The 16,613-nt window shown below is 54.9% G+C and overlaps 1 protein-coding gene across 4 annotated transcripts in view; it reads right to left on the bottom strand.

Annotated features, from left to right (window-relative positions):
- Positions 1–16,613, bottom strand: part of CLIP2 (CAP-Gly domain containing linker protein 2) — a 77,385-nt gene that overhangs the window by 15,473 nt on the left and 45,299 nt on the right. For 3 of the 4 annotated variants that reach the window (XM_082432301.1, XM_082432299.1, XM_082432300.1), the window contains 7 exons: positions 14,550–14,674; positions 12,853–13,066; positions 12,014–12,211; positions 10,991–11,094; positions 8,937–8,997; positions 2,614–2,718; positions 19–954 (listed from right to left, as the gene is read on the bottom strand). In XM_082432301.1, the coding sequence (XP_082288427.1) occupies positions 19–954; positions 2,614–2,718; positions 8,937–8,997; positions 10,991–11,094; positions 12,014–12,211; positions 12,853–13,066; positions 14,550–14,674 (1,743 nt within the window). The remainder of the gene's footprint in view (positions 1–18; positions 955–2,613; positions 2,719–8,936; positions 8,998–10,990; positions 11,095–12,013; positions 12,212–12,852; positions 13,067–14,549; positions 14,675–16,613) is intronic. The other variant, XM_082432302.1, reaches the window with a different exon arrangement.

The raw sequence follows: 16,613 nt of genomic DNA on the forward strand, positions 1-16,613 counted from the left end.
GGAGGGGTGGCCGCCTACGTTGGTGTGCTGGGCCGAACACAGGGACTCGACAGCCTGGAGTCTGTTTTCAGTGGCCAGAAGCTTCTCCCGCAGCCGCTCGGCCTCCTGCTTGCTCTGGGCCTCCGAGCGCTGCAGCAGCTCGTAGTCTAGCATCTTCTGCTCGGCCAGGGAGATCTGCTCCTTGAGGAACGCAATGGCCTGCGCCTGGGCCCGGTACTCCACGTCCAGCTTCTCCAGCTCACGCACCCGCAGCTCGGCGCCGCGGCCCTGGTCCCGGGCCTCCTGCAGCTCCAGCCGGTGCTGGCCGGCCTGCACCTCCAGCTGGGCCCGCCAGTGTTGCTGCAGCCCGGCCAGCTCCTCCTGGGCCTCTTGCAGCTTCTGCCGCAGGCCCTCTTTCTCCTTCACGTGCATGGCCGTCTCAAGGTCGTGCTTGGCCCGCAAGTTGCCCAGCTCCAGCTGGTGCTCCATCTTGATGCCCTCCATCACGGCCTTCAGCTCCCCGATCTCCTTCTGCTGGGCACCCGGGCTCGAGTTCAGGGTGGCCTTGAGGTCCTCCAGGGACTTCTGGTGGTCCAGGGCCAGCGAGTCCAGCTTGGACTTCCAGTTGTCCATGAGCCCCATGTTCTCGCTGGTGGCCTGCTGGACCTTGGCCTTGAGGTCCGCCACCTCCTGCGCGTACTTCTCGTTGGCCGCCCGCAGCTTCTCCACCTCTGCCTGGTAGGCCCTCAGTGCCTTCTCGTACTTGTCCCTCAACATGCCGCTCTCCCTCTGGTGCTCCTTGCTGGCGGACAGCAGCCGCTCCCGCAGCCGCAGGGTCTCGGCGGCCTCGGGGTGGTCGGCGGGCGGCGGGCCGCAGTGTAGCAGGCACTGCTGCAGCTCCTCGATCTCCCCGCGCCGCAGGCTCAGCTCCTCCTCCAGCTGCAGCACCCGCGACTTCTCGGCCACTGTGGTCAGCTACCGGGAGAGAGGGAGACCGGGGTCAGCGGGCCGGCTGCAGGGCACGGGGGAAGGTCATGAGAAGGGAAGGACGCCCCGCTCCACCTGAGTGCCGCCCTGGCCACTGCAGCTCCCAGGGAGGCTTCCCCTGGCTTGTGTCCCAGTGACTCGGGGACTCCCTGGTCCCCGCTGCTCTAGGCGGTTTGGGAGAAATCAGTGGCTAAAGGAAACCATCTATTTGAGGTTATGGCTTTCTTCAAGTTCATGTTATTTTTAAAGGGCACACACAACAGAGGGAATTTCGCACTATCCTGCTCTAGAAAAGTTCCAGCCGGAATGAGTTGATTCACAGAGAGGCCTTTTGGAGGGGGTGGCCAAAGAAGGGTCCAGTTTAATGTTTAACGCAGAAAAAATAAATAAATAAAGAATGCTCTCAGACCCTCCTTCTGATGGAAAACTCTGAGATCAGAGGCTCCATCCACCAAAAACCTACTTCGACCGTGTCAGTGATCACAGATTTGGGTGCAATATATTTGAAAGTTTTAAATCTTTTACAAGCTTAAGAAATTTGTTTCTGAAGGTGAACTTTTTAGTTCAATAAACCTGCTTTTGTCTTTCTAATCAGGTTGAACCCTAGAGGAAGATGCCTTGGTGTGGAAGGCTCCAGCCTGTCAACCGTGACTGGGTCGGTTTCTTCAAGCAGACTCCGTGTACATGCATGTGTACTGCACACGCAGTCACCTGGCAATGGCCAGTGTGTGGACAGGGACCCGTGTGTGTCTCCAGACGCTCACGGACACACACATGCTCACTCGTGTACTGAGGCCGACCTGCAGAAACCAATGGTCACCCACCCTTCACCCACAGTCCATGTATGGTGGTTTTCCCCAATCTCTGCTCTGTGGCTGCTTAACTCCATGGCCAGGGGAACTGCAGCTGGGCTGTCCGCTGGGCTGACCAGCTGTTTGGATGTGTGCCTGCACGGGGGCCCAGCCCCCGGGGCACGCATGGTGGGCGTGGAGGGGCTAGCAGGGTCTGGAGACTGGACTCAGAACCATGCCCTGGGAATCAGGGGGGACTTCACTCCCACGCAGAGCTTTCCCTGGTCTAGGAACCACTCACATCCTGGGGCTGACACAGAGTCTCATGCCCTGGGGACACCCCACTCCCTCAAAGGCCCACCACTGCCCCAGCCCCAGGTCCTTCAGGTTGGCCCCTCATGCCATTCTATTTAAGACCCTCCAGGCTAAAGAAACCTGGATCCACAGTCTCCCAACCTCTGCCTTCCCCAGCCTGGGGAGAAGGGAGGCATGGATAGGTTGGCCACAGAAGGGGCAGAACGTTCCCAAGAGCCCCCGATTTCTGAACATGACAAAGCATGGTCACGGCAATGCAATGTCGGGGGGGCGGGGGGAGGCTCTCACAGAACATTCCCAGCCAGTGGGACCACGAGCTGGGGAGCAAAGTCCCAGAGAGCCAAGACCCCCTCCTCTCAACAAGCATCACATGGCCACGGAGCATAAAAGCACGTTCCTAAACCTCCCTAGAAGGGGCGCAAAAGGAAAAAAAAAAAAAAGTGAGGAGAGCGGCCAGAGAGAGAGAAAATAATAAAAACAGGGAAGCTGAAGGGGGCGTCAGCAGGCGAAGGCGCTGGTGGCAGGAGGTGGCGGCGGTTACCCTGTTGTCGGCTAATTCTCGGAGCAGCCGCTCGGCCTGCGCCTTCTCCAGTAGCAGGTTTTTCTCCAGCTCGCCAATGCGCGCGTGCTCCAGCTGCGTCTGGGTCTGGTCCACCCGGGGCGGGTGGCGAGGTGGGGACAGGAGAGAGGGGCACAGGGACAGGAAGCCGGAGAAAGAGAGAAAAAGAGAGAGAGAGGCAGGTCATCTTCTGTGCACAAGACAGGAGAGCAGGTCAAGGAAAGAGAGGCGGTCTGGGGAGGCGGGGCGGGGTGGGCCTGCTGCCCGCCCCTCACTGTGTCCCAGCTGGGTTCGTTTAAGGGCAGAGCACAGACTGCAGCAACCCTGCCCAAGCCGGCCCCTGGAAGGGGCGACAATGGGCACCCGGATCCCTTCTGTCACCCCCAGGTGGCCCTTCCCCTTGCAGCTCCGGGGGAGGAGGCAAAGCCTACTCCCCCCGCCCCATCGGGGAGCCTAGGGCTGTTTCTCATTTTAGGCACAGAATCCTGCACACAGGAAGCCCCCGTAAATGACCCCAGGATTCCTGGCCCCCAGGCCTGTCTTAAAGGTCAAAGAACCGACTGAATGGGAGGTTTTCAAATATACCCACACCATCAGGATGCTCCCGGCCAGGCCTCCTTAGTGGAGGCTGGACTGTGCTTCCCACCGCCCTGCCCCAAACCCGGCCCCAGCACTGCCCACTCCCCAGGCCCCGCCGAGGGCGCCTGGTCTCCCGAAAGCACAAGAGCACTTTTGTCTCCGCTTCACAACACCCGCTTCACACACTAACAAAGCCCGACATTCTCAGGGCATCCAGACTGGCATTTGGATTTCCCGTAACAGATCTGCGAGGGCAGCAGGAGGCTGAAGGCCCAGGGCATCCAGAGGGGTCTGGACACCAGGTTCTCCATAGGGAGAAGCCAGGGTCCTCCGTCTGCAGCCTCCCGCTCATCCCGTCATCACCAAGGAGAGACGAGGTGAAAGCATATCTGAGCGGCAGTTCAGGGGAGGCAGGGCTTAGCACTGTAGCATACCGTGTAAAAAGCAAGAATACACCCGACACGGGCAAGGGCAATGGTAACAGTGTAGACTCACAGTATCGTCCCAGAAATACTCGTGCAATTCATCAAGAGCTATAGAGACCTTTATGTCCTCTGGCCCATGATCTTATTCCTGTGAATTTTCCTAAAGGAACAAATGCCTCTTCTCTCTCTCCCCCCAAGAGGGCAGCATGCCCCAGTGCTAAAAAACAGCCCTGCTCAGTCTCTTCCAGAAAATTACAGGCTGAAGATGGTGCCTCAACCCCAGCCTTGCAGGGGCCATGTCACCCCGCTCCTCTCCTCTGATGATAGGCACAGCAATCCTGCCCGGGACCCACGCTAGACAGAGTCTGATCACAGATACCATACCTGTGGCCCCAAGGGCAAGAAAAGCCTCCAGCTTCACAATTTCATGGGCAACTTCATTTGGTAGCCCCTACAAAAGGACCCTTCACTGTCACTTTCAGAACTCCCAGCCTCCTAGTCCATGGGGGCACGGGAGAACCCAGAGGAGCTGCTTCAGGTAAATTCACCCATGGGAGCTTGGGGTGGGGGGAGAGCCCCTGAAGCCTAGATTTTAGGTGAGATGGATGACCTGGGCTTCAGTCTGCTCCAGGGATGCTGCCCAAGGCGTGAGCGGTGGGAGCTGCCACGCTTACACGCTGACACTCAGGGCGGTGTAAGGGAGGATGCAATTTCTGTCTCACGTGCCAACTTTAGAACCCAAGCCCCGCCCCCCTCCCACACACACACACACACGGGGTATCTCGGTTTTCCCCCTATCTCACAGCGGCCACTCCAGGGGGAAAACCTCAGGCTCAGAATCATCCAGCAACTTGGGGCAGCAGGAGGCCTAAACCTCAGACTTCCAGGTTCTAGAACCAGGGTCTCCCCAACCCCAAACCAGCCTGACTCCACGGAGAGGAAACATAGACTTCCAGCAGCAACACGGAGCAGTGACGGAAGCTCCTGAAGCGGGGGACTCCCTGTGTCCCTGCCCCCCGTCCAAATCCCGGAAGCTCGGTGAAGCCTGGCCTGAGCCCTTGACCTACAGCTTTCCCCCTTCTCCTTGCATGCACAGTGTCTACCCCACTCCAAAGCACAAAGTTACTGCCTTGGGACACCCCTCGGATAACAGAAGGCTGCTATTATTAATTGGGGAGGAGTTTCCCCAACTGCACCAGTGGCTCCTGAAGGTCAGAGGCACGTCGCCCCTCTTAATCTCCCTCCAGGCCTTGAGCTGCACAGCCAGTTCTCAACAAATAGCTGATTCTGAGTTCTGGCTCTTCCCCTTACAATGGGTGTTCCCATGCCAAGGAAAAATAACACCGAGGCGCTATTTAATTCACAAAACACTAACACAAAACCCCTGGATGATAAAACAACAGCAAAACCCCAATATCTTCAAGTCTCAGGTAGCCACCTGACATCCCCACCAGGGAGGCAGCAGGGAATGGCACACGTTTTCATGAGGCAACATGTTGCCACGCCCATTCAAGAACCACAAAACATGTCCCCAGCCTGTTTTCCAGAAGCATCTCACCATGCTGTGCCCTGCTCTGGCATCGGGGACAGGAAAGAGCACAAGACAGACAGGGGCCCCCCCAAGGGGCTTACATCCTGGGGAGGGATGCAAACAATATATGACCAGTGAGGATCATTTCAGACTGTGACTTGGCCTAGGAACAGAGCAAGAAGGATGAGGCAAAAGCAAGGAGGCAGAGAAGGCCTCTCTGAGAAATACAATTTAAGGGGAGACCTGCAGGAAAAGCAGGAACCGGCTGACCAGGGCAGGGGTGGAGGAGAAACGAGTGTTTCAGGCAGAGGAACCAGCATGTGCAGAAGCTCAGACAGAGCGTGGGGTGTTCTAGCTCAGACAGGAGCCCCACATACCTGGAGCAGGGCTGGGTCCCCAGGGTCGTCCCTGGGCTACAGAGCCCGGCTTTTATCTAGAGTAGCGTCACCAGATGTGTGAGCAGGGAAGGGGCAGGATCTGATTTATGTTTTCAAGAGATCTGGTCATATGATGTCTGCAGTTTGCTTCAGAATAACCTGAGAGAGGGCTGTGGATGGCGGTGAAACAGGAGTGGTCAGGAGTTGATCATCGTTGAAGCTGGGCGATGGGTAAATGGAAGTGCATCATACCATCCTCTCTACTTATGTTAAAAATTTTTCCAACGTTAAAACATTTTGAAGATTCTTTTTGAAGGCTATCTGGCTTCAGTGTGGAACAAGAGAGGAAACAGAGGGGCCAAACAGAGGGGTAACTTGTCTCAGGTCACCCACTGTGACCGGGTCCAGAAAGATGGCGGCGGGGATGAAGACAATTTTGGAGGCAAGGTCAAGTGGGTTTCTGATGGAAGGAGGAGGGAAAGAGAAGGTTCAAGATGAATTTTAGCTGCGGGGCCTGAGCAACCGTGTGGATTGTGGGGCTAATAACTGAGATGGGAAGGATAAGGGGGGCACGGGGTGAAGGGGAGGCAGGAACAAATGGAGAGACCTGTTTGGGACACGTTACATGTCGGGGGTGCTGTCCTGGGCTGAAGAGCATCTCCCCAAATTTCATGTCCACCTGGAACCTCAGAATGTGACCTCGTTTTGAATAGGGTCTTTGCACATGTAAGTAGTTACGATGAAGTCATACTGGGTTAAGGTGGGTCTGATGACTAGTGTCCTTATAAGAAGGTCACGTGAAGAGACACAGGAACACACAGGGAGGAAGGCCACATCACGACAGAGGGAGTGATGTGGCGGCAAGCCGAGGAACACCAGTGGCTGCCAGCCATCCTACCAGAGCTGGGAGAGAGGCATGGAACTGACCCTGTCCACACCTTGATTTCAGACTTCTGGCCTCCAGCACTGTGAGAGCATAAATGTGTGCTGTTTGAAGCCACTGAATTGTGGTAGTTTTTTCCTGAAGCCCCAGGAACTATTACAAGTAGCTGTCACTTGCTCTTCCTGGTGCAGATGTCCGGTGGGTATACTGGCACGGAGCTCAGGGGAGGACCAAGGGAATCATGGGCTTATAAAGGGCATTTAATGCCACAGACTGGACGCTCTCAGGGAGAGTGTAGACTGAGACTGAGCCCCTGGACAGGCCAACATTCAAGGTCAGGAAGGAGGTGAGAGGTTGGAATGGGGCACCTTGGGTAGCTGGGGGAGGACAGGAGAAGGACAAGCAGAGAACTGGGGCGACATAGCTGGAGGGGGACCAGAAGCTCAAGGATGTATTCTGGGTTTTATTTTTGACTTTTAAGACGGGTGAGGATGAGAGGGACTTTTGCCTTCTGGTCACCATGAATATAGTCACAATAAAAACAGCAGCAACGGGGCTCCACTGCCCTTGGACTGAATTAGCTGTCTGTCACTGTCTGTCCCACCCCCACGCCTCTCCCAGCCAGGGCTGATTGGATCTGGGCTGGACACCTGATCCAAAGCCAGCCAGCCCATTGGCTAGCCTGGGGCCAATCAGATTCTCCCAAGAGGACAGCTGGGAGACAGCGGGTGCTGGAGCCTGGGCGGATCCAGGAGGATGGGTGTTGGGGAGAAGGGAGCAGATGTACCAAGAGACTTGCAGACACGGTGACAGACAGACAGACTGACCATGAGTCATGAGAAGAGGGAGGCCCCTCAGTGGAGGAGAATAGGCTCCATTTCTGCTGCTGTTCCTCTTTCCGGTTCCCTGAACTGCCTGCCACTGGGGCTGTGAGACTTCCCTGCAGCCTTTCAGTAACCCCCGGATGACTGGAGTTAGCAGGAGGGGTCTCTGTTCTTTGCAACCCAGAAGCCCCCCCGCCCCCGCCCAGCCTCTGCAGGAGGGCCTGCTAAACATAACCACATGACCTGCCCCCTTGGCTAAGACGGAAACTTACACTGGAACACCCTGATACCAGGCTGGGGTTCCTACACCAGGTTGTGCCCCACTATCCATCCTTTAAGTTCAGGCGGCAAAACCTGCCCCAACAGGGACAGCTGTCAGTGACCCTAGATCACACATGTCCCTCCCCGAGCTGTGGTCATCCAGGGACAGGACAGCCATATGCACAATTTTGCTGGACGATGGAAGTCATAGGGGTCTTAACACGGCTTTTTCACAAAATCAGAAACCGTAATTACCCATTGGAGCTCAGACATGATCTAGTGCAGTGATTCCCAAAGCATGGTCCCCAGACTAGCATCACCGGCAACTTGTTAGAAATGCAGATTCTCGGGGCCCAGCCAGACCTACCGAACGGCCACTCAGGCCAGGGCCCAGCATTTCGTGTCTGAACACACCCTCTAGGTGATGAATTCTCAAGTTTGAGAATCACTGACCTAGTTCAACCTCCTCATTTTACAGAGGAGCAAACAGAGGCCCAGGGAAAGGAAGAGGCTGCCCAAGGCCAGTTAGGGCCAGGACCAGAGTGTGGAGAATGACTGAACTGACTGCCCCCTGCCCCATCTGATGATTCTGGGAGTCCTTGTCTTTTGTCACCTCCCAGGGAGCAGGAAGGGTCTCAGTGGAAAGGCACTCCTGCCCACCCAACTGTGAGAAGGCCTAGTGAGCCCCGTGGCCTCCAAATGATTTGCTGAGGAGGGCTGGTGTTTGTCTTGGGGGGCAGGGATCCTTAAGTGCTTTACTAATTGATGTCAGCATCCTGCATCCCTCAGCTCAGAAAGGGTGGCTGGATTGGAGAGTGAGAGTGAAAGGTCCAGACCCCTCGTCCAGGTGCTGTAACTGAGGAGGCGCTGTAACTGGCCATTCTTACGGGCTGGATGCAGGAGCCAGGAGTCCTGGGCCCTGGTCCCACTGGCTGCTGACTTGCTCCATGACTGGGAGGGTCCCTTTGCCTTTCTGAGCCTGTCTTCCCATCTATAAATTCTGTGACTCAACCACAAGCTACTTCCAGCCAAAATTTTATGTGGAATTCAAGACGAACAAAGGGCCCAGGGAACACCTTTAGGGCTACTGCCCAAGAAGGAAGGGACAGGGGAGCCTGGCCACTATGTCCTCAGGCCCAGCTCTGTGGATGCCTTGGGTCCATTCCACCCAGCTGCTGACACAGGAAGTGTGGCCCCTCTGGGGCTCCTGGAGCTGAGCCATTCCCACTTCTGACACCTGAGTCTCTCATGACCGCCACCCACCCCCACCCAGGGTATGATCTTTGACCCTTCCCCATTTCTCCCTTGTAATACCCCCTGCCCCCTCCCAGGGGCCCAGAGTTGCTGCCTAGACCTCATGGCCATTTGCCCTTCGAGGGCTGGGCCTGGGGTGCAAGCCTGGGGTAGGGGGCCTTTGACCATTACCTCCAGGTCTCCCTTGGTGATGGACTCCTCCTCCACTCGGAACTGCAGGTCCTCCACCTTCCTGCAGGGGGAGAGGGGGCTGAGTGAGCTTCACCCAGAAGGGTGGGCTTTGCCAAGTCAGCCATGGCAGAGAGAGCCAAGGCCACAGGTGGCCCAAAGTCCACACTCAGATTATGCAGAAGACACTGCCCAGAGCCCCAAGTTCCTGGAAACATCCAGCCCTCCCAATTTCCTGATCCATGCTCTACACAGAGAACACTGGTTTCTCTAAAATAGACACTGTTTTGGGAAAGATCCCCAGTGTTCTCCTTATTTGCTGCAAGAAATAAATCCTTCCTTCTGCAAAAAAAAAAAATATATATATATACACACACACACACACACATATATATGTATATATAAAATAGGAATGTTTAATGCAGCATCCTTCCCCCCTAGGGTGGTTGTGGAAATAAATGACAGAATGCATAGTAAATGGAAGCACTAACAGCTCTGTTTTCATCACAGCAGGGAACAGACATGCCACATGGAACAGTCTGTGGGGAAGGAGGCAAGGTGGGCTTCTTGCCCTACTGACCCCATTCTCATTCCCTCCCCTCAAAATCAGGGCCCAGAGTCCCAGCCCCCACTGCTTGGGCTGCTCCCTGATGTGGAGGGCTCCCAACGCCCTGCTGCAGGTGTGGGGCCCACCCTCAAGGAGACACACCCACCCACCCCCGAGAGAGCACAGGGAAGAGACACAGGCACATTACAGCTCACAAAGCTGCTACTCCTGGGGCCTCGTGACAGCTCCCAGCACACAGAGGATGAAACTAAGGCCCAGAAAGGGCCAGTGACCTGCCCAAGGTCACACAGCAAGTGCAGGGCAATGCTGGGACTTGCACCCAGGCCTTCCTGAACACAACTCCCACGACGTCTCAAAGATCTGTTTTTTGTTTGTTGGCATCAGGCACGTTGTCATGGGAACCAGATGCGTGGGCCCCACCGACCCTCTCAGGCAGATATAAATAAGCCCTCCTGTCTCCAAGTCAGACAGTAACAACAGCCCGTGGAGCACATGCCTCAGCTGAAAGCCCAAAACCAGACCCAAGCTGGGGGAGGTGGAGGGCTGGGTCTGGGAGGTGCTACTGTGCAGGGGAGCAGAGGAAGCTGCAGAAATCTGTGTGTCAGCAGCTAGGAGACAAAGACAGGCTTCTGGGCAGAGGGAAGCCCTTGTCAGGCCCTAGTCAGCTCTGAGCCCCACCAGGTGACCCAGGACCAAGTCAGGCCAGAGTCCCCACACAGAGGGAACACAACTCCCACTTGCCACTGGCAGGACAGAAAGAGCCAGTGGCACCATTAACAGGCTGGTGACCTCAGGCAAGTCCCTTCCCTGCTCTGAGCCTCAGTTTTCTCATCTGTGACCCGGGGGGCAATACCTGCCTCCTGGGCTAATTGTAAGACAGAGGGAGACAGAGCAGGTAAAGCTCCCAGCCCTGGGGCTGAGCCCCAGGGGCAAGGTGTTTCCAGGGGCCTTTTCCTGCTGCTTCTCTGAGCCTCGGTTTCCTGACACATGAAACGGGAATGAAGCTTCAGGACACGGGCTGTGAGCTCCACGCGAGGGACCTGATGCAGAAGGGGTGTTCCCTGTGCTGAACTGGGTCACGGGGTGGGGACATCGGATGCACGTCTCCCTAGTGAGAGGTCCCCCCGCCCATCTGGGCGTTCTCATGATGCTGCATGAGCCGGGCAGGGCAGGAACGGTGAACCCCATGTCAGGAAGGAAAACAGTGACGTATGTAGTGTCTCCCATGTGCTCAGTGTCATGCTGGGTGCTGTACTGGAGTTATCTTGTAAGTCCTCCCAACAGCCTGCAGAGATGGGGATCATCACCCCACTTTGCAGATGAGAGGACTAAGGCCCGCAGAGCTCATGTCACCAGCCCAGGTGACACAGCCAGTACGTGGTGGAGGCGGGGTTTGTGCCTGCTGGTCCTGAGCCTTGCTTTTCCTGGTCATCCTTAACGAGGCTCCGGGAAAGTGTCCCCCCAGGACCAGGACAGGAGTGGCACCTACCTCCTCTCCTCCTCCAGCTGGTTGGACAGGTCCACCTTCTCTTTCCGCACGCTCTCCACCAGCAGCCGGGCCCGCTGCAGCTTCTCCTCTGCCTCTGCAACATACTGGGCCCCGAGCAAGGGCCAGGACAGGGTCAGCCTCCGCCTGGGGACCGGGAGCCAGGTGGGGGAGGGGTGGGTGTGGAGGTGGTGCGAGGAGCCAGGCCTGGAACCCAGCCACCCCTACTCCCGTGCCAGCCCTAGTCTGACCGGAACCGTGGACCTAGATGTGAGGGAAGAGGGCCGGCTGAGTGCCAGGAACGGGAACCTCAGGTCCACCTGCCCCCAGTACCTGCCACCTCCCTCAGCCCTTGAGGGCCTAAGACCTATTGTCTTGTCAAGGCCCCTGTCACGGCACACACGTGAGCTTGGCCTTAAAAATTCCAGAACCCAAGGGAAGAGTGAGCCAGGCTCCAAATGGGGACAGGGGCCTAGGAGGGAGCTCCCATGTGGGGAACAAGCATCAGGGAAGAGTAGACACATGACAGCAGCAGAGTCAAGGCTATGGGCAAGGACTTCCTTCCCTGAAACCCAACCCAGGAATCTGCTCGAAAGCATGATCTGAAATGTGGACAGATGTACCCCAAAAATGTTTACATCAGTATTATTTAGAAAAAGTGAGGAATTGGAAAACAACCTAAACACCAGCAGGGGACAGGCCACGTCAGTAAGGACACAGCCCGTGACAGACGGCAATGCAGTCGTTCAAACGGGGAAGAATTTTCCATGACCTAGAAATCATGCTCGCACTATAGGAGGTAGGAAAAAGCAGGATACGCAAGTTTGTATCGAGGTTCTGGAGGTAGAATGTGGACCTACCATTGGAAGGAAATTCACCAGGAGGATGAGGGGTGTGTGTAACATGCATCTCAGTTTTCTCTGCACACCCCAAGTTCTCCTCACTGAGCGTGACTGAGGGACAAGACTGGCCCGAGGAGACCGCTGGTGCCCTCTGGGTGCTCCATGGCCCTGCCTGCCCACCCACCTGCTCATGCTGTGCCTTGAGCAGGGCGATCTCCTTCTCCACCTCACAGATGTGGCTCGTGGCCTTGGCCACCTCGGCCCGCTCCAGGTCCCGTTCAGCCAGCAACTGCTCGATGTGCTGCTGTTTCTCCTTCAGCGCCTCTTGCAAGGCAGTCGTGCCCGAGATCTTGCGGGCGTAGCGCGAAGAGGTCTCCGTGAGCTGCAGGAAGGCGTGGGTGCAGGCAGGACTCAGGGATGTGGATCACCGTCCAGGCAACCCACCACTACCCAGCAAGTGGCGGGCCGAAGTGCCTCAACTGCTGGGGTTTGCTTCCTCCCCCTCCCAGGGCCCTAGACACTCTGCCTAGGTATGTAAAGGGAATCATGATGTTTGCAACCCAGGGAACTCCCTGCTCCCAGGAGAGTCACAGCCCCTGGGGGTCTGCCTCATGGTGGGCTCCTTCACCTGGGCCACCTTCTCCTGGACTAGGAGGAACCTCCCGTGTAGACAGAGCTCTGCTGAAAGGGCAACCTCACCTTCCCTCCTCACCCAAGGTGGCTGTGCCAGCCTTTCTAAAGCACCTGCCCTGCACCTGTATAACCTGCGTGCACCTGTATTACCTGCCCTGCCTCTGTATGACCCTCTTTAACTCCCAGGGAAGGGCTTAAGCTACTGACAAATCGGTAATATAAAAATAACAATAAATGTAAATGGGTCAATTTCTCTGTTAAAAAATATGCACTTTCATCTTTGTTCAAAAACTCCAAACTGACTGATGCCTGGAATCAGAGCAAGTCAGGGGACAAATGGGTCTCTCTGTCCCCGCCCCACCCCCATACACACACCAGGGTATCCCTCACCAGGCCACTGCGGCTGGGCCGGCCCCCCACAGAGGAGGCCACAGAGCTGACGGAGCTGATGGAGGAACTGCTGGGACTGTGGGTCAGTGCCGAGACTCCCATGGCCATGCGCTTGGTCTTCTTGGCCTTGGCTGGGCTGGTGGATGGGAAGCCGATGCGGATTACCTTGTGGATGGGCGCGAAGAGACCAAATTTGGGCGGGCACTGGAAGTACCTGGAGAGGTAGGAGAGACCATGCTGCTGTCACGGCCCCACAGCTTGGAGCCTGGCCTGCCTCCCCTACCTCTTCAGAGCCCAGCAAAGAGAGGCTTCTCCTGAGGGACCCATCACCCACACCCTAAGACCGATAGACAGGACTCCCAGAAAGGGAATAGAGGTGAGCAGGGCCTGATATTCTGCATAGCCATGAACAGCGGTTGGGCATATTTCTGGGGGATGGGGGAATAACAATTACCGAGCACCTGCTCTATGCCAGTCCCTTTACATAAATGCTCATTTCGATCCCCCAACCACTCTATTGTTATCCATAGTTCACAGATGAGATTTAGGCTCAGAGAGGTTAAGTAACCTGCCCACAGTCACACAGCTGGTTAAATGGCAAAGCTGAGACTGGACCCAGTGGACTCCAAAGCCCACTATGCTTTGGCTCCCACACATCAGTCAGAGGCCCCCAGCCATATCTGCAGCCCCACTCTCATGGCTGCCCCTGGACCACCCCCAACCCCAAGGCTCTCTGCCCATGAAGCCCCCGAATGGAGAAGCAGAAGCCGGAAGGAGGCACCTTAGGGGTGGGGTGAGGATGCTGCTCAACCTGCCCCTGGATTCTGAAAGCAAGAGTAAGTTGAGAGAAACATCCGTCTTGAAAACAGGAAGGCAAGTGTTGCCACGGAACTCTGGATCATCTTCTCTCAAAACCTCTAGCCATGGATTCCACGTGGGACCAGGGACCTAGTTCTGTCCAGTTTCCCGCTCACCTTGAAACTGCCACCCCACCCTGCCTCTTCCCACATTCAGGTCTTTGTGCAGCCTGACCCCCAGCCTAGCACACCTTCCTTCTTAGAGCTGTCACAGCCTCACCTGGACGACAGAATCTAGCCCAGGGACAGCCAACACAGGCTCGCGGGCCACCTTGCCTTAGCCCCACATCCCTGACGCTGCTCAGCCATAGCATCAGCCCCCCCACCCTCAAAGGGCCCAGGCATGGCCTTAGACCCTCTCGACCCAGCATTCCTGGCAGTCAATTCCCTTTTATCAGAGATGCTGAGAAACCTGGGACCCAGCTGTGACCCTAACCTTGGCTGTACAGCACCAGGCAATGTCTGATTATTTCCTGTGTCACCCAGGGCAACTCTCAGAAGACAGGACCCCTGTCTCTCCTTTTCTGGTGCTCCCACCTCACTTAGTCACGGGTGGCAGGGGGAGGGGAACCCAGGGACAGATGACTCTCCTAGTGCTTACTCGTGACTGTGACCTTGAGCAATGACCTCTCTGGCCTTGGTTCTCTGATCTGTAAAATGGGGTGATATCCCACCACCTGCTTCTGTGAGCTGCTATGACAGAAGGGAGGTGGTAGCATCTATACATGGTGTCTGGCACAGTCACCCAGATGCTCAACACTGGCATTCTCAGATGCCCCAGCCCCGACCCCTGCACCCACCCCAGGAGAAGAGGACTCCCTTCCTCCCTCCCCACCATACCTGGTGCCCGCCACTGCCCCATCGTTCTTCCCAAGGGGCTCGTCCAGCTCCACACCACACCACTCGCCCTTGGCAAAGTCTGTCTCCCCGACGTACCGTACCACGCCAGTCTTCGTCCCACCAACCTATAGGCACACAGAGAGACTCAGGTCCAGAGGATGCAGTGGGAACTGTAGAGATGGCACAGGCACCCAGGTGCCTGGGCTCATCCCACCCCTCCCTTGCAGTGTGCAAGGGCCAGGGGAGATGAGGGGGAGGCCCAAGGACAGTTGGGAGGGGTACAGGTATAAACAGTGCTTCCCAGGGCTGTCCCGAGCAAGAGCTCTGGAGTCAGAAAGACAGACCTGCATTCAAACCCTGCCACTTACAAGCTGTGTGAGCTTGGGCAAGTTACCTAACCTCTCTGAGCTCCAGCATCTTCATCTGTCAAAATGGCTTTTGTGAGGATTAAGTACTAAATGTGCAGTGTCTGGAGCATACTAGAGTCTCAATAAATGTTATCCTTAAAAATGGTTTGGGGGTGGGAGGGAGACGCAAGAGGGAGGAGATAGGGGGATATATGTAATATGTATAGCTGATTCACTTTGTTATACAGCAGAAACTAACACACCACTGTAAAGCAATTATACTTCAATAAAGATGTTAAAAAAAAAAAAAAGGTTTAGGGAATTCCCTGGCGGTCCAGTGGTTGGGACTCCACGCTTTCACAGCCGAGGGCCCGGGTTCAATCCCTGATCAGGGAACTGAGATCCCACAAGCCGAATTGCGTTGCCAAAAGAAAAAAAAGAATGGTTTAAATGGGGGTTGCCAGGAGCTGGGCAGGAAGGGAAGTGGGGAGTTGTTGTTTAATGGGAATACAGTTTCAGTTTCGCAAGATGAAAAAGATCTGTTGTGCAACAATGTGAATATACTTACTACTAGTGAATTGTAAGCTCAAAAATGGTTAAGAAGGTAAATGGTATGTTACGTGTACTTTACCACAATTAAAAAAACTCACAGGACAGGCCAATAATCAGGAATATTACTATAACAATGATTTTAAAAACTTTCAATTCAAGTTATATATATACATAAAGTTTTATATATATATATATATATATATATATACACTTCCAAAGCCTTAAAAATTCCTGTAAGTTTCTCCATCTCTCCCCAGAAGCACTTTCACTCTTTAAGATGAAGCTTTTTGGTGTTGACCTCCATATTTCTAAATGACATGCTAACATTGCTACTTGTCAATTTTTCAATTTGGGGGTGACATCCATCTGCGTCTCATCGGGGAAGGGGAGGCGTTCCCTCCCCAGCACCAGGCTGCACACACCCCTACTGGGTTTCTACCCCTGCCACGCAGTGATGGCTTCATTTTGATCAGTCTCTAGGTTGACGGTGCTGGGACTAAGCAAACTCTACTCACAGATGCGGATGGGCAGATGCAGATACTTTTCCCTCCCAGCACCAATTTTTCCCTACAGATAGCAACTGTCTTTTATGATTGTTTGCCTAGTTTTTATGGCCCTTAAACTAATGTAACCTAAACTCTTTCAACTGCCTAAATCTCCAGAGCCCCTTTGTGAGTTGTGGTGTGTAAGCTTAGTTGCCCTGCAGCATGTGGGATCTTAGTTCCCCCACCAGGGATCGAACCCGTCTCCTCTGCATTGGAAGGCGGATTCTCTTTTTTTTTTTTTTAAGATTTTTTGATGTGGACCATTTTTTTAAAAGTCTTTATTGAATTTGTTACAATATTATTTCTGTTTTATGTTTTGGTTTTTTGGCCCCGAGGCATGTGGGATCTTAGCTCCCCGAACAGGGATCAAACCCGCACCCCCTGCATTGAAAGGCGGATTCTTAACCACTGGACCACCAAGGAAGTCCCTAATAGACTTTGTTTTATAGAGATATTTTAGGTTTCTGGAAAATTTGAGCAGAAAATACAGAGAATTCGCATATATCCCCTCACCTCTCGCCCCTACAGTTTCCCCTCTTATTAACACCCTGCATCAGTGGGGTGCATTTATTACAATGGTGAGCCAACAAATTGTTATTAACTAAAGTCCATAGTTTACA

Source organism: Balaenoptera physalus (assembly GCF_965194825.1).
Source record: "Balaenoptera physalus genome assembly, chromosome: 16".
In the NCBI taxonomy this organism is placed as follows: domain Eukaryota; kingdom Metazoa; phylum Chordata; class Mammalia; order Artiodactyla; family Balaenopteridae; genus Balaenoptera; species Balaenoptera physalus.